The sequence below is a fragment of the Cajanus cajan genome, chromosome 2 (genome assembly GCF_000230855.2).
Source record: "Cajanus cajan strain Asha chromosome 2, NIPB_CcT2T_4, whole genome shotgun sequence".
NCBI lineage: Eukaryota > Viridiplantae > Streptophyta > Magnoliopsida > Fabales > Fabaceae > Cajanus > Cajanus cajan.
The window spans coordinates 70,815,854-70,833,023 of NC_138518.1; the positions used below are offsets into that span (position 1 = coordinate 70,815,854).

The following is a 17,170-nucleotide window of genomic DNA, read 5'->3' on the forward strand; positions in this document are numbered from 1 at the left end:
AAAATTAAAATAAAAGATGTCAAAAATTAATTTCACTAATCTTTCTCACATGTATCATTCCCCATTATTATTCAATTTTAGTAATTATCAAGTTAATTCAACAAACAACGAAAATATTTTAACACTAATTCGTTAGGTGAAAAATTCTAAATTGCTTAAAAAAAATGCCAATTCTTTTGTAAATTTGTTAAAAATGAGTTGATCAAAGAAGTGTTTTTCTATTATTTTTGAACCTTATTTTTAAAAGATTTAAAATGTTTTTTTTTCTTCTTTTAATTGAGCTTGCGATGTCCATTTACTCGGAACATTTAGATGACTCGTTTAAGTTAGTTACTCATGGTGTTTCAAGAGTATCTTCTAGGTTGATGAGTGTCTAGAGTGCTTTTCTTTGATTTTAATTACGAGAAATTATAAAAATTTAAGAAATTTGAAATTCTTGATATTTGTTTTACTTTGATTTCAATTTTCATCATTATTTCTCTCAATTATTTTTTTATCATTCTTAAAATATTTTGTTTGGATAAATTAATTCAAATTTTTAAAATTTTACATTTTTATTAGATATGATAATTTGATTCATCATGGTAAACTTAATTTAAATAATATATTTATATGTTAAGATTTTAAAATTAAATTTTATAAAATAAATATTAACCAATTTTTAAATATTTAATAATTTTAAATTTTAATATTAAATAATATTTAATAATTTTAAAAATATTTTTAAATATTCAATAATTAAAAAGATAAAATATATAAGTGAAATAAGAAAAAAAAACATGTGAGAAAATTTAAATTCTTACTTTTTTGAAAGAATTTGAAATTTAACTATTTTAAAGAATTTCACAAATATTTAAATTTCAAATTCTTTATAAATTTTGTATCAAAACAAAACATTCTACTTCAAAGAATTTTAGAATTTTCAAACAAATGAATTACTCTATTTAAATTTCTAACTCAAACACACTCCTATTAGTGGTTTCTTTGACATTATCTTTTTTTCTCCTTGAATCTCAAAATTAACAACAAAAAACATAAAAAAACACTTAAAATTAAAAGAACTCTACAGGATAAAACTAAAATATTAAATTTTGACAAAAAAAAACATATATATATACTTAATATAAAATAGATACTAGAATATGTAATTAATCGTTTTTAGTTTTTACTTTTTAGTAGATCATAATATTAATTAAATATAAAAAAAAATCTTATATTATTTTTAAATAACTACATACAAATGTTTTCTATTTATAACTATTAGAGGTAAAATATAAGATATGTGATATAATTGTTTAAATTAAATTAAAAATATTTATATTTTTGACAATTATCAAATAAGAAAACAGTAAAATTTGAACCGCGATGAAATCGAGGGAAAAGAAGATCTTAGGAGGAAATAATGTAGGTGAAGTTCGTAAAATATATCACATCATTCATAGGTTTAATAATTTATTTGTTTAGGTCATTCTCATCGATGATTTTTGGGTCACAATTTCTTAGTTCCATTCCAGTGAAACAGTGGTAGAATTAGAACAAATTTGCTGGAGGGACAAAATAGTTAAAAAAAATAAAAATTAAATGTAACAATTTTGATTATATAATTTCTTACAGATAATTTTAGATACTTAAAGATATATATTATTTAAATATTCAATATTTTTAATTAACTATTTTATGATATTAAAATATTTATCTATTTTATTAATAACAATCCTCACTTTTTTTTGGGACTTTTATATTTTCTTCAACTACTGAATAAGAAAATTTTGAAAATTCATCGATAATTTTTTAAATAAATTAAATTACAAGGAACATTAATTTTTTTTATAAAAACCATAATATGAGATAATATATAACAATTTTTTTATTTTTATATTTAAAAAAGCCACATTTTTGTCAAAATTGTAGTAAAGTTTGCATACAATTTTTGAAGAAAAAAAAAATTCATAAAAAAATCTACATAAGAAATACCATACAAGAAAAATCTCTATGTTAGAAAAATCAATAAATAGAAGTCATATTATATAAACTTTATTATAATGAAATAATTAATGTATAAAAGAGTTATTAAATCAATTATAATGGTTGTGCATGTTATTAAAAATAAAAATAAAAACCTAATAGTGCATTAGTGACATAAAAGTTTTTATATAAAAAAAATAATAATAGAAAAGAATGACTAAAAATTACTTTCTTTCCTCTAAAAAAAATCCAACTTTATATTCTTTAAAAGAATAAAATTTGTAAATTTGGTTTTTTTATGGTATTTTAATGATTTAAAATTATTATAATAATCAAGGAATAGAAACCTCATAAATAATTTTTTGTATTATCTTTTCATGACTTAAAATTATTAATAATTGAAAAAAATACTTTTAAAATTATTTTAAATTTTACAAAAAATTATTTATATTAATTAAGTAAAAATACAATTAATTTTTAGTAGATATATATATATATATATTAAAAAAAGTCAGGATACACAATGACACATATTATAGTGAGGGTGATCTTATTTTAATTAAATTATTAGTATATATTTAAAAATATTATATTTTGTACATCCAAATTTTATATATTAAATTCACTAATAATTTTTGTATATTTATATTTAGTTTTTTTAATATATGATTATAATTATCTTTTTTTTAAAAGGCTCCCATAAACTTAAAGTTTTGTATCCACCACTGGGTTAGCATAGTCCTTACCACTGCACTAAGTTCGGCCGTGAAGTGTTTGTGGTTCAATCCCAAGGTATTTCCTTAATTTCAAATTGATAATTTGTAATATTAATTGTGGCAAATTATTATTTTTTCTCTAATTTAGCGAGGGTCACTTTCCCTCTGTCCAAGATTAATTGATACCTAAATTCTCTGATTTTTCATTTTCTTTTGTGCTCTTCTTAGTGATACATATTTGGGCTTTGGGTTTTGTTTGTGTGCGTAGTTTATATTCTTTTACTTTATCAACTAATCATGTTTAGGGTTATGTTAAAGAGAAAAATTCTAAGTTTTACGTCAGATATTGCCACATGTGTTAATCACTTTGTTCCAAGCAAAATTGAGTCAAACAAGATTTTGAATGGTTCAACGGAAACACAATAGAAATTGACGTAGCAAAAGAGAGCAGTGTCACACTCAAAATATCCTCAGCATCGGATTCTTTGTGAACAACTATTTTGATTTTTGTCATGTTGTTATTGTAGATCACAAAACTTGATTAATGGTGTTGCATGTTAATAATAAGTATGAGCTTGTGCATTAATTTAAAGAATGTTTTCCATGGGAGTCACTGCCATGTATGGTTTCACTAAATGTCAGCAGTGTCATGACGAATTTGGAAATTAAAGAAAAATGACACACCGCCCAAAATTAGTAGACAGCAACACTGCAATTGGGCGTTTTGAGTCATTCAATAAATAAAATACAGCTCTTTTTAGTGTTTCAACGAATTTAAAGAATTAAAAATGGTTGACACTGTCGAAGCATTTGATATTGTGTACTTTTTTATATATAGAAAAAATGGAGCAGGGACAGAGCAAACATGGTGCGTACCATTATTATTAGATACATACGAATGTGGGACGTTTTGGGTCATATATAAGGAGCCTAGGAACTGACTAACTGAGAAGAGTTTTAATAAGAGACAACTCAGACTCAGTACACAACTATTCATGTCTCTAGATCATACAATTTTAATATAACAAAAAATACAATAAAAACCAGAAAATACCATGCAATTTTACATTTGACTACTAAATAAATACTATACACTTTTTTTTTCTTCTAAAATCATGTTAGGGAAACTATGTACTAGATTGAAACAACTTCTACTTAATAATCATTGAGTTTAATGATGATCATACTTAATAATATAAAATAATTTTATATTATTAATCAATCTGATATTGTTGATATGATTATTTATTTATTTATTGTAAAAATTAATTATTTATCATAAATTATAATTTTTGATTGAATAACAATGTAACATAATACACCACTTACTTTTTTATAATAAGGTTTGGATGTTCTCATATAATATTTTTTTAGTAAATTTTCACCTCTTAATTAAAAATAAGAGATAAGAGTTTTAAATAACAAAAAAAAAAAAAAGTGAAGCTTTGATGGTAGAAATTTTCATTTGAAAAAGTTCAAGTGAAAATCTCACTTGAAAAGATTCGTTCTACACATAATCATTGTTGTTTAAGTTTAAGAATAAAGTTATTTTTAAACGTGTTTAGAAATTTTCTGTTACTAAATAAAAATATTTCGTGTCATTAATAATGAATATTTTTAGAATTATTATTTTCTCATCCATTCACATAATAATAAATAAAGGGCATTTTCATTTAAGTAGAAGAGAATCAGATAAAATGTAACTTTTATGATTTAAGAATAAATTGAAATAAAAACTTTTACAAATGAAATGTCTTAACTTTTAACAAGCTGTCTCCATTATTTTGAATGATAGACTGCAAAGTAATTGTAGAATGAAAGGTCCTTGACATCAATAATGTGAAGTTCTGACGCATTGAAGAAAACAATATATATAATTTGACCACCATGATTGATTCGAGGTACAATTCATATTTTGTTAGAGATACGATAATCACGTAGAACTATGTCAAGCTAAAAGGTTGTGTGTACGTATAAAAGTGTCACATTAATAGTCAATGTTGATTATTGTGATGAATACACGTAATTTGTTCACATACTCCTAAATTCTTATTTTGAGTAACTAATGATAAACTAATACCATTAGGAACAAGTCGAATGTAAGCAATATAAAAATAAGCAACTGTTATATTGTACAATAAAGTTATCAAAGTGGAAGAGAGGAGGGATGCATATACGAGAGAAATTTATGTAATTAGTTAATTATATAAAGAACTATTTATTATAGAAGAAGATAATTAACTACATTTTTCCATATAATATCAATCAAGTGAAAGACTTCATTCAACTCTTTTTTGATTCCACTGATGTTGACCTAATATAGTACAATATACCTTGGTTTTCGAAGTCTTGTATACAAGACTATATAATAGAAGATAAATGTGTTCTATTGTGTGTAAGAATGATAATAGCTACGTTAGGCTTGAATAGGGTGGTCCTATTTTAGTGGAATTATCTTTCATAGAAGATATTTGTAGCTTCACACAAACATGAATGAGAATAGATCGATTAAACTGTTAAATAAAACTTTATTACTTAATTCATATTAAATCAAGGTTAGATTAAGCTTATTTACTAAATAAGTCTAATTCAGATTTTTTAAAACAATGTTAGTCAAAAAGGTTAACTTAGCTTATATAAAAAAGAAATAAGAAAAAAAAGCAGTCAAACTTAGGTTACCTTTTCCCAAAAAAAAAAAAAAACTAACAACATGACCTATCATACATGGGGATAATAGATTTTGTGTTAAATATGTTTAAAAAAATCAATCATATCATATTATTATTTTAAAATATATATAAAATCTAATTATAAATCAAGGCACATGTTTAATTAAACATATAACATTTTATATTAAAAATATGTGAGCGTTTCCTACACAGAATTTTTTTAATTATTTTTCAGGAAATTGTTTTCATAAGTGAGGTGAGAACATATCCAAGATAAAAAATAAAATGTCAATGTGATAAAAAAACATCATGTTATTTTTATTTATTTATTTATTTAATACAATAAAAATATTTGATTTTTAAATAATATTTATAAATATTTTTATAAACAATTATGATAAACTAAATATCTTATTGTTATGATTCTAATAAATCATGATTTCTAAATATGAAAAAAATTATTATTTCTTATATATTTTTTTTTTAAAAGACACAATTGCAATATATAATTATGAAATGTGATGGAAAGTCAAACATGCAAAATATTAAATTTTAATTAAAAATATATTTTTTTTAAATCAATCCCATTGAAAAGATTCTCAAATTAATACTAAAGAAACTCAAAATTAGCTAGAAATCAGTAGATTCAATTCATTATGTAAAAATATATTTAATTTATCTATTATTAAATGTCTTATTTATCAGCGAGAGGTCTAATTTAGTTGATTAATTGAGTAAATGCCCAAATGTTATAAACCTCAAAAGTCAAGTTTGACTATTATGTAATAAAAAAATATCCTGTTTAATTTTTTGTGACTCCAATTTTGTCCTTTTTTGTTACATTTGTCATCTCTTAATTTTCTTGATGCAACTAATTAAGAGTTTATTTAAAAATTCAAATTGTCCATATATATAGTCACATAAGAGTGTTAGCTATACAATTTTTTTACCACTATTCTTTTAATATATTTTTATAGTTACAATTATTTTGTTAGACATCATTTGAATAGATTCATTGTGAGTGAAATTTATTATATAAAGTGAGGCTTATAATTTTATAGTTTTTAATAAATTTCAGTCAATAATAAAAAATATATATATTTCTAACATTTTTTAAGTCATGTTACATTATAACTTACCAACATATTCCAATTAATAAATAAACAAGTGTAAATTAACAATTGTTGAAGTTTCTTAATTATTATGCACTCCTTTTTTTTTAATAAATATATTAGCAAGTTATATTTACAATTTTCTTAAAATACATTCAAAAGTTCATCAACTTACTTTAACTAAAAAAAATGGATTTACCTACACATACATCATGAAAAATTGTAGGATATATTTTTTATACGTAAGAAATATTACTACGATAATAATAAAATTTAACATAAACTAACATACATTTATTCTAACGTAACTACTAAGTCAACTTTAATGGATTAAAGATTTGTAATGAGAAGGATATATAGGAATGTTTATTTATTTTAAAAGTAAATTTTAAAAGACTTATTTCATTCAATAACTTATGCTTTACATTAAATTTTAAAAATTAAATTATTAAATTAAAAAACTTTAATGCATAAATCAAGTCTACAATCATACAATACTATAAAATGTTTTTATGTTTATTTACCAAATTAAATTAATGAAACAAAATATTAAATAGTTTAATTTTTTTTAAATTAAAAACTTAATTTATTCATCAAGAGTTTTTAATTTAATAATTGAATTATTGAAATTTGGTATTAAACATTCTTAAAGTAAATAGATATCTCTTATATATATATATGAGGATAAATGTGTTTATTTCATGAGTAAGTATACTTAGACTTGTTCTATCCGATAACTTATATTCTACATTAAATTTCAATAATTCAACTGTTGAATTTAAAGTTCTTAAAACATATATCAAATTTGTAACTTTTTAAAAAATTTGAAAATTATTTAATACTTCGTTTCATTAAGTCAAATCAAGATATAAAATAATTTTTTAATTATTCATAAAATATATATATATATATATATATAAGTTAATCATTTATACACTACTAGTGTAAAGTTTGACAACCAATCATATCTTTTAATAGTGTCATGTCATTTACTTATTTAATGAAAAAAATAAAATAAAATAATTTAAAAGATATGATTGGTTGTCAATGTAAAAAACTTTACACTAACAGTGTATATATGATTAACACTCTCTCTCTATATATACATATATGTGTGATGGAGTTTAAAAGAGACTAACATTAATTTATTATATATCCATATGACTAGAAAGGATTGGTAATTGCCGAGTAGTGTTAAGAGTAGGAGATAGAAGAGGGAGAGATTTTGGATGAAAAACTCAATGAAGAGCAGCGGGTGCAGTGAGCCATCATCAAGAGGAGACATGAATGTGAAGCCTGCATGGTTAGAGAAGCTTATGGCTGAGACATTCTTTGGTGGTTGTGGGATCCACCAGAATCACAGGAAGAACGAGAAGAACGTCTTTTGCTTGCACTGTTGCCTTAGCATCTGCCCCCATTGCCTCCCTTCTCACCCCTCCCATTCCCTTCTCCAGGTATCTATCTATTATCCTCTTCACACTTTCATTTATACATACATACCCCACATACATATAAGGTTTTCTACCTTTTCTTGAATCTTTCTTTGTCTATACCTTTAATTCAGCTTTTCTCACAACACTTCTTTTTTAGACTTAATTGCAAAGATTTTGAGTTTCTTTATTTTCATATTTACTCACATCACTCTGATCATGTCATTGTGTATTTGCAAATTCATGGACTTGTTCAATTTGTGGGGTTGATTTGCACTGCATGGGTTGGTTCTTTCCTTTTCGTGAATTCTCAATTGGACTTGGATCTTAACCTGTTTCTTTGAAATTCTTATTTTAGGTCTTCTTGATTATGTTTTCACTGACATGCAACTTTTGGAGAATTTCTTTCTAAATTTTCTTTATAGAATGTTTTTCAGCATGTTTAGATACGTTCTTAGAAACAGATTTGAATTAAATTTTCTTTTCCTTGGAATAGGATGAAAGAGAATAGGAATGTTTTTTTTCTTCTTTTTTCTTTTTAGGGTTTTCAAACTGAAATTTTCGGTTTAACTTATTTCAGTAGTTCTCTCTTTTAGGATGGTTATAGAATTTCCTCTATGCATGGAGATAGAATTTTATTTTCTTTTTAAACAATTGAGTTTTGTTTTACAAAATTGAAGGTCGATCTTGTCTTCTTGTTGATTGATTAAATGTATATTTAGTTTCACATAGGATAAATTTAGTTGAAATTATTTAATGTGATTTTAAATAAATTCTTGCATGTTTGATTCTATATTTTGATGAATAGTTTTGAGTTTAAAATAGATTCATAGTTAAAACTAACTTTTGATTTGAATCAAAATTTTATATTTGAGTTTGACTACTAACTTATTTTTATTATTATAGGATATTGATGTATTAAATACAGTCAATAATTAATTTTCTAATAATTTTTTTATGTACACATTTGTGCATGTGTGCACATAGTTAACTGTGATCTGTTGGTTGTTCTTTTATTAGTTATTCTCTTTTTTTTTTTTCTTTTCGTATATATAGTTTAGTTATATTTATAATAAAATTATATCATTTCAAAATTAATTTCTTTCAAAAAACTATTTCACCAAAATTCATCCAAACACATTAAATGAACTCAGCACCAGTATATTGTCTCATTGTATTTGTTGTTTTCACTTATATATGTTTATGTATATATTTATACATTGTTTCCTAGAAGGGTTCACTGTGTTTTCTTTGATTTTCACTTTTTGGTTTTGGTTTCTTTCCCATTAATGGAAGATCCTTTATTTTTTTATCCATTTTTCCCTGCAAAGGTTTCTCTGCTGTTCCTTTCATTGAAAGTGAAAGGTTTGACCAAATTGTTCCCGATTCACGTTGTGTGTCTTTAATTCTTTATTAATGTACAGGAAAATAAAACTTCTGTTAAATTACTATTTTTCCCGCATACATAATTAAGTATAAAGATAAAGGGAGAATAGAGTGAGACAATTGAGATGAAAACTTTTTTATCTAGTTATAATATGTAAAATGTGTTATAGAAAATGATACTTTTCAAGCAATTGTGTATTCGAGTAGATTATATGTTATAATTTTTTTTAAGTATGTTTTATTTATCACCATAATGCTGTCAGATTAAAGAGTAAAATTACAAAAAAAATAGATTATTTATAAATTTAAATATGTTTATGTCTCTATAAACCGAATGAATTTTAACTTTAGTTGTTGAATTTTTTTTTATTATTTTCATATCTTTTAAAAAAATTATTGTTCATTTTATAGGTAACTTAAATTTAAATCCTGTATTTTGTAGCATATAAAAAAAAATATTTTTACATGATCAAACTGAGAAAAAGAGGATAACAATAGTTAAACCACATACACTTAGAAAAAGATTTAGTAAAAAATGTTTATAATAAAATGCATATATAACTAAGCAACTTGAATTGTGAAAGATCTAAATTCTTTTAATTCAGTCTCTGACTTTTACCTTTAAAAGATCTTGATTTCCTAATAAAATTCTATTAAAATGCCTTAACAGAATTCAAATCATAATACTTAATGAACATTATTTTTATACATAATATTTCACTTGTCAGCTTAGTTCATGTCACGTTTTTTAGTTTGCAATTTTCTTATATAAATTAAACATTAAGCCTGTTTTCAAAGAAGAGGACTCACACCCTTACACTAAGTACATTCTTTTTTTTACTGCAAATGATAAATGTACACTTAATTTATCTGCATACAAAATTTTTAGTCTCAAAAGTGTGTGAAAGCTAAAGCTGTTTGGATGAGATAATAAAAATGAATGTTCATCATACAATACACCCTAACCATGACACTCTTATCCAAGAATGACTCTCTCACTGGTGATTGGTTTTTTACCTGTTTACTTTTGACCTCATTTGAATGAATGACCAATAATGAAACACAATAATTAAATTTTTTGATGCCAGGTGAGAAGGTATGTTTACCATGACGTAGTTCGATTGGGTGATCTGGAAAAACTCGTCGATTGTTCCAATATTCAGGTCGGACAAATATTGTAACTCTTTTCAAGAAATTCCAAAACTTTTATTTATCCTCCCAAAAAAAAATACAGTACATGAAAAAAGTTGATTGTGTAATATAATTAGACAAAAATAACACTATATATTTTTGATAATAATTAATGTAATTGATAATTGGATCGGTGACAGCCATATACCATTAACGGTGCCAAAGTGATATTCTTAAATCAGAGGCCACAGTCAAGGTCATGCAAAGGCACTGCCAATGCTTGCTGCACTTGTGACAGGATTCTTCAGGAGCCCTTTCACTTCTGTTCTCTCTCATGCAAGGTTTTTGTCTCATGTCACTGTTTTTCTCTCTCTCTCTCTCACTCACTTCTCTTGTTTGGCTATTAACTCTAACAAACAAACTACTGGTCAAGATCCATGTTTTTAAATCTTGTCCACAATTGATATCTGTTTTTTGTTTTGAATTTTGATTTTGATGTGAGATAAAATAAAAGTCTCCTTACTCGTGTAAGGTTATTTTTTAAGGTACTGTCAAATCTATTATTAAAATAAATGAATAGTTAAGATTTTGAATTATTTTAAAATATATTTTGACATTTATTTATTTTTAATAATGTATAACTGTTAAAAATAATATGAGTGAGAGAGTTTTTTGACCCTCCTTTTATAATTCCCCTTATTAGTGTAAACAATGTATTGTGTTGTAACATGACCATGCTGATCAACTAAAAAATACCTCTCTGTACAATAAGAAAAATAGTGACGTAAAAGGTACTTTCTTCTTTTATTTTAGTAAAAATAACTACTATGTATGTCAATTAGGAAATTGAGAAAGTATTCTTTTCATTCATGTCGTTTTCAAGGCATTTTGTGTATCCAACTTAAAAATTTATGTACAAAGAAAAACACTCTTTTAAGATTTTTTTTATTTATATTATTATTGGTACAAATTATTTGTTAATGACTAATTTCTATTATAATTTTGATAGTTCTTTTATATTTTTTAATACTTCAAGTGTGTATTTTCTTTTCTTGAGAACTTCAAATGTGACGGCAAGGGAGAATAAATAATTTTATTTTGCTGATTTTGGTGATGTGTTTTAAAATGTAATGAAAATTATAAGGTTTTGTACCCCACAGAAAAATAATTGTATGTAATAGCAGGTTGATCACATGGTATGTGAAGGTGAAAGCTTGTCAAGTATTATTGAATCTGCTGATTTTACATATTTTTGCAGTTCGAGGGTCTAAGAGTTGATTGCTATACTCAATTTGTCCCCACTTCCACTGAGGCTACCAGCAGCAACAACAAGACCAATGGCTTCTTCCTATCCCTTGGAAGCAGGAGAAAGGGTGCCCCCCATAGAGCTCCTCTTTCCTAGCGTCACGTTCAACGAATAAAAACATGGCCACGTTATTAATGATTGACATTGAATTATGAACAAATAAATGAGTTTTAGTTTTCAATTATGTCATGTTTGTAGTGCGTGTGTTTATATGCTTGAGTTATTCTACGTGCATTAATCTGTAGAATTATTTTTTCATTACCGTCTAAGGTGGTTATTGAAGCCACCAATTTTGCACTTTGGAATGGAAATTTTCGGTGTTTAACTATATGTCCCTTCTTCTTTGTGTTTGTCACCGTAGGAATAGGAGGGAAGGGAGAGAAGAGAAATAAAACATAGATGAAGAACTTTTTCTTTTGGTGCTGTAGAAATTGAGGTGGAGAGATCTTATAAAAAATTGTCGGTCTAATGAAAAAAAATAAATTGCTTAATAAAAGTAGTTTTTTTTTTTTTTGAGAGAAAAGAAAAGGGTGAATCTCACCTCAAAATAAAATCTCTATTTGAATGAAAAAAATATGAATTAAATAATAGAAATGTGAGACAACTCATTCAAAATACAAATTTAATCTTATTTTTATCTATTTTTCATAAAACCTATTATATTTATTAAGGGTAAAAATGTTTTTATTAGAAAAATTTACTTTCTTTTTTCTTATATTTCTTTCTTACTTCTCTCAATCTAAATTATTGTAAAATTGATATAAAATTTTTAATTATGAACAAAAATTCATGAATGGAGAGTTATAAATGAAAAATCATGAATGAAGAGTTATGAATAAAAAATCATGAATGAAAAGTCGTGAATGAAAGGTCATGTTATCCCCTAAATAGGAAAACTTGTGATAAGAGTAGTCTCTCACCTAAAAGAATGGGTCACTCCCATAGAGGGTCATGGTTGATCATCCAATCCGTTTTAAAATCTTCGAGAGAGAAATAAAAAAGTATAGTAAAAAAGTTATAGTATTTCTCTTTTCAAGAAAGAAATAAAATTGTTTTCACCACACTTTGTGAGAATTGAGAGATAATCATTCGATAGATGTGAAAATCTTTTTACTAGTTTAGATCTAGTTTTTCCTTACTCACATTGAGAATTCTTTTTATGTAAAAAATTTGGGTGTTATTCTTCTACTCATTGTTCTTATTTTTTGCTTCTATATAGTGTCTATTTTAAGTTATAGAGGTAGGAATTAGATCCGTTAATTTTCAACAATGGTATCAAAGCTCACCTTGTTAGGGAGCTTTTTTAGCCTATGTAACTCAAGATGGAGGGATCAAACAACATGTCTTAGTAGTTCATGGCAATAATTTTAGTGTTAGAAGTCTTCTTGATGAGAGAGTCAAGTGGTGTGTCCTAAAAGCTAATAGAGGTGCAAATACAATTACTGTCACCATTAAATACCATGAAAGAATATTAAGATTAAACGTTTGGTAAAGGAACACACCAAAGTTTGAGGAGTGAAAGCATGATGTAAAGAAATTTTTTTTTGTGAAGATGAATATTTGGAAATCTTAATTGAGAGGGGGGTTGTTGGGAAATCAATTCAAAATTTCTAATAATGAATGAAAAGTTATGAATGGAGAGCCATGAATAGAGTCATGAACGAATAGATGTGAACAAAAATTCATGAATGATGAGACATTATTGAAGGGTAAAGTCATCTCCTATAGATAGAAAAACTTGTGATAAGTATAGTCTCCCCGCCTATAAAGAGGAGTCACCATCTAGAAGGGAACACCACCTAGAGACGGTCATGGTTGATCGTCCAATCCATTCTAAAATCATCTAAAAAGAAGAAAAAGTAAAGTAAAAAAACTCTTGTATTCTAATATTTTGATAGAAAGAAATGGTTGTTTTTATTATACTTGGTGATAATCGGGAGATAGTCATTTAAAAATGATGAAATTCTTTGAAAGATTATCTTAAGAAAGAAAGGTATTATTTGGAATCTTATTTTTATAGTAAAAATCTTTTTACTAATCTAGATTTTATGATTTTTCCTTCTTTATAATTTGCATTAAAAAGATTTTTAACATAAAAAATTATATATTATTCTTCTACTCCTTATTCTTATTTTTGCTTTTACATGATGTCTATTTTAAATTCAAAGAGGTGAAAGCTTCATCGGTTAATTCCCAACATAAATATTTTTAAAATCTACTCATTTTCTTCTATTTGTTCTATTCTACTTGTTTCTTTTATACTTTTCTCCTTATCCGAATAAAATATTAATATATAAGCCTTTTCTTTTTCAACCTATATAATATTCTGTAGTATCAAAAAGGATCTTAGTTACTAATAAAAAAATTAACTATACATAATATTTGTAGAGTTTAGTTAATTTTATTTACCTTCGATACAATTTATATTGATAATTAATTAAAATCCATAGCTTTTAAGATAATAATTACAAAATTCAACAAATTTATTTTATATAATAATTTATAATTAAATGATAATATAAATAATTTTATACTGCTATGTTATTAATACATACACCGTATGCAGTAATTTATAACAGACGAAGCTGTGTCAGTTCGCTAGTTGAATGATAGACAGGTACTAGTATTATATTTAAAGTACTGACAGATTATTCGGGCATTATATTTAGCTGGTACCTACGGATCCGGATTCTCTGATTTTGGGAAAAGAAAGTTATAGTAACTTAATACATCTCAATCATTAAATGTATAAAAATAAATCAGATTGTGATACGTGTACAATATATATTTTAACTTAAATGTACACGTGTCACAATCTGATCATTTATTACAAATCTAACGGTTGAAATGTATTAAGTTACCCTAACTTTTCCTCCACAAAGTCTCCGGTACTTACTGCCCAGTTTTTAACCATTGTAGTGTACGGATGATATACTTTGTTACTTTTTGGGTAAAGAAACGGACCTAGAGGCCGGATTTGTTGGATAATCTTAAATTTCTAGAGATATCCGAGATATCCGAGATATTCGAGATATCCAAGATATCCGGGATATTCGATTTAGTTATCTGGAATTATTTGATTTTGAGTTATTTTGTTTCAGATTAGATAAGATAGTTTTTTGGTAAGTTTTGATTTGATAAGATATTTTATTATCTTCTTGTTAATTCAGTACGTTGTACAATGGCTATTTAAAGGTCATCTCTTATTCAATAAAAATTACAGTGAGTTGCTACGATCACCCACAATTTTAGTGTTACTCGTCTCTCTTAGTTTTTCTACAAATTGGTATCAGAGCTATATGCTCTGAGTGCCGAGTGTGAGAGGAAAACAGTGTGCGCCTGTGAAGGGGGAAGAAAGAAGAAAGAGAGAGTAATGGCAAAGGTTGTGAATGGAATGACCGTACCACAACTGTCAAAGAAAACCAATTATGATAATTGGTGTTTACAAATGAAGACCCTGTTGGGTTCCCAAAGTCTATGGGACATAGTGGAGAAGGGGTTCCAAGAACCCGAGGAGGACGAAGACCAATCTGTGGCTCAGATTGCCGCATTGGAAAAGACACGAGTGAAGGACAAATCGGCTTTGTATTTTTTGTACAATGCCGTGGATGAGTCAGGTTTCGAGAAGATTGCAAACGCTGCATCTTCAAAGGAAGCATGGAAGATCTTAGAGGTTGCGCACAGAGGTAACCACCGTGTCAGACAGATTCGACTTCAAACTCTCCGAGGAGAGTTTGAGAGTTTGAAGATGGAGGATAAGGAACAAGTATCCGAGTACATAACTCGGGTGGAGAAGGTGGCTAACCAACTAGGAAGGAATGGGGAGCCAATGCCAGCAAGTAGAATTGTGGAGAAAATCTTGAGATCATTAACAGATGATTTCGAGAGTATTGCATGCGTAATTGAGGAGTCAAAGGACTTGTCAGTTCTCTCAGTGGAAGAGCTCGCTGGGTCACTCGAAGCCCACGAACAAAGGAGGAGGAAGATGAAGAATACTCTTGATCAAGCATTACAGGCGCAACTTGATTTGAATGAAACTCGGAACACTCAGGGCCGAAGATCAGGAGGACAAGGACGAGGTGATCATGGAGGACGAGGCAAAGGACGAGGTGATCATGGAGGTGATCAAGGACGAGGTCGAGGACGAGGTGACCATGGAGGTGGACAAGGACGAGGTGATCGTAGCCAAGGAAGTCAGCCGAGGTCCAAGGTGGAATGTTATAAGTGTGGCAAACTCGGCCACTACGCAAAGGAATGCAGATCGGCAAATTGCTACAACTGTGGCAAATACGGTCACATAGCAAAGTATTGCCGAGCTAAAAGCCGAAGTGAAGAAAAAGGGAAGAATCTTCTCACAGAAGAAGAGGACGAGGAAGCAGGAATTTTGATGATGACGCAGAGCTCGGAGACCAAGCTACGTCCGAGTTGTGCCTCCGAGGTCCAGCTAAACTTGAGTTGCGTCGAGAGATCAACAATTGAGCCTCCAAGCTCAAATGAGAAGTCAGAAGCCGAGCTTGATTCGAGTTGCCTAAACAACTCGATCTGGTATTTGGACACTGGAGCGAGCAATCATATGTGTGGAGAAGAAAGTTTCTTCAATGAACTCATCAAGGTAAAGGCTGGATTCGTGTCATTTGGGGATGATTCCAAGGTGGCGGTAAAAGGGCGTGGAACCATCAAGTTTATACAGAAGGATGGACGAGTTGGAGAAATAAGGAATGCCTACTACGTTCCCGAACTTAAGAGCAACATCTTAAGCATGGGGCAGATGATGGAGAAAGGCAACTCGGTTCTGATGAAGGATCGAGTGCTTTATTTGAAGGACAAGCATGATCGTTTGATAGCCCGAGTGGAGATGAAAAAGAATAGGATGTATAAACTGGAGCTGAACATCCTTCAAAATAAGTGCTTGAAGCTGGACGTGAAGGATGAAGCCATGATGTGGCATTTTCGTTTTGGGCATTTAAACTTTGGAGGCTTGGCCGAGCTATCAAGGAAGGAGTTGGTACTCGGACTACGTGGTGTTGAGTTTGACAAGAAGTTTTGTGAAGCGTGTGTACTTGGAAAGCATACAAGGACAAGTTTTCCGAGCTCGTCCGAGCACAAAGCGAAGGAGCAACTTGGGCTGATACACACTGACTTGTGTGGACCAATCTCTCCAGCATCTTTCAGTGGTAAGAAATATTTCATCTCTTTCATAGATGATTTCTCTCGAAAGACCTGGGTATATTTTTTGCAAGAAAAATCAAAGGCATTTGAAGCTTTTAAGAAGTTTAAATTCATGGTGGAGAAAGAGACTAACAAGCAAATTAAAGCTTTGAGGTCGGACAGAGGTGGAGAATTCACATCGGCAGAGTTTATGGAATACTGTGAAGAGCAAGGTATAAAGCGTCTTCTCACAGCTCCATATTCACCACAACAAAATGGAGTAGCTGAAAGAAAGAATCGTACTATT

At 27.6% G+C, this 17,170-nt stretch overlaps 1 protein-coding gene across 2 annotated transcripts; it reads left to right on the forward strand.

Annotated features, from left to right (window-relative positions):
• The first annotated feature begins 7,577 nt into the window (after positions 1 to 7,577).
• LOC109812784 (protein RGF1 INDUCIBLE TRANSCRIPTION FACTOR 1) lies at positions 7,578 to 12,078 on the forward strand. Of its 2 annotated transcripts, none has more exons than XM_029274277.2 (4): positions 7,578 to 7,916; positions 10,367 to 10,441; positions 10,652 to 10,750; positions 11,668 to 12,078. In XM_029274277.2, exons 1-4 carry the CDS (start codon positions 7,692 to 7,694, stop codon positions 11,809 to 11,811), a joined length of 543 nt encoding a protein of 180 aa, XP_029130110.1. In that variant the 5' UTR covers positions 7,578 to 7,691; the 3' UTR covers positions 11,812 to 12,078. The 2 variants fall into 2 exon arrangements, with proteins under 2 accessions (XP_029130110.1, XP_020232418.1); XM_020376829.3 differs by having other exon boundaries at positions 7,584 to 7,916; positions 10,610 to 10,750; positions 11,668 to 12,070.
• The last annotated feature ends 5,092 nt before the right edge of the window (positions 12,079 to 17,170 follow it).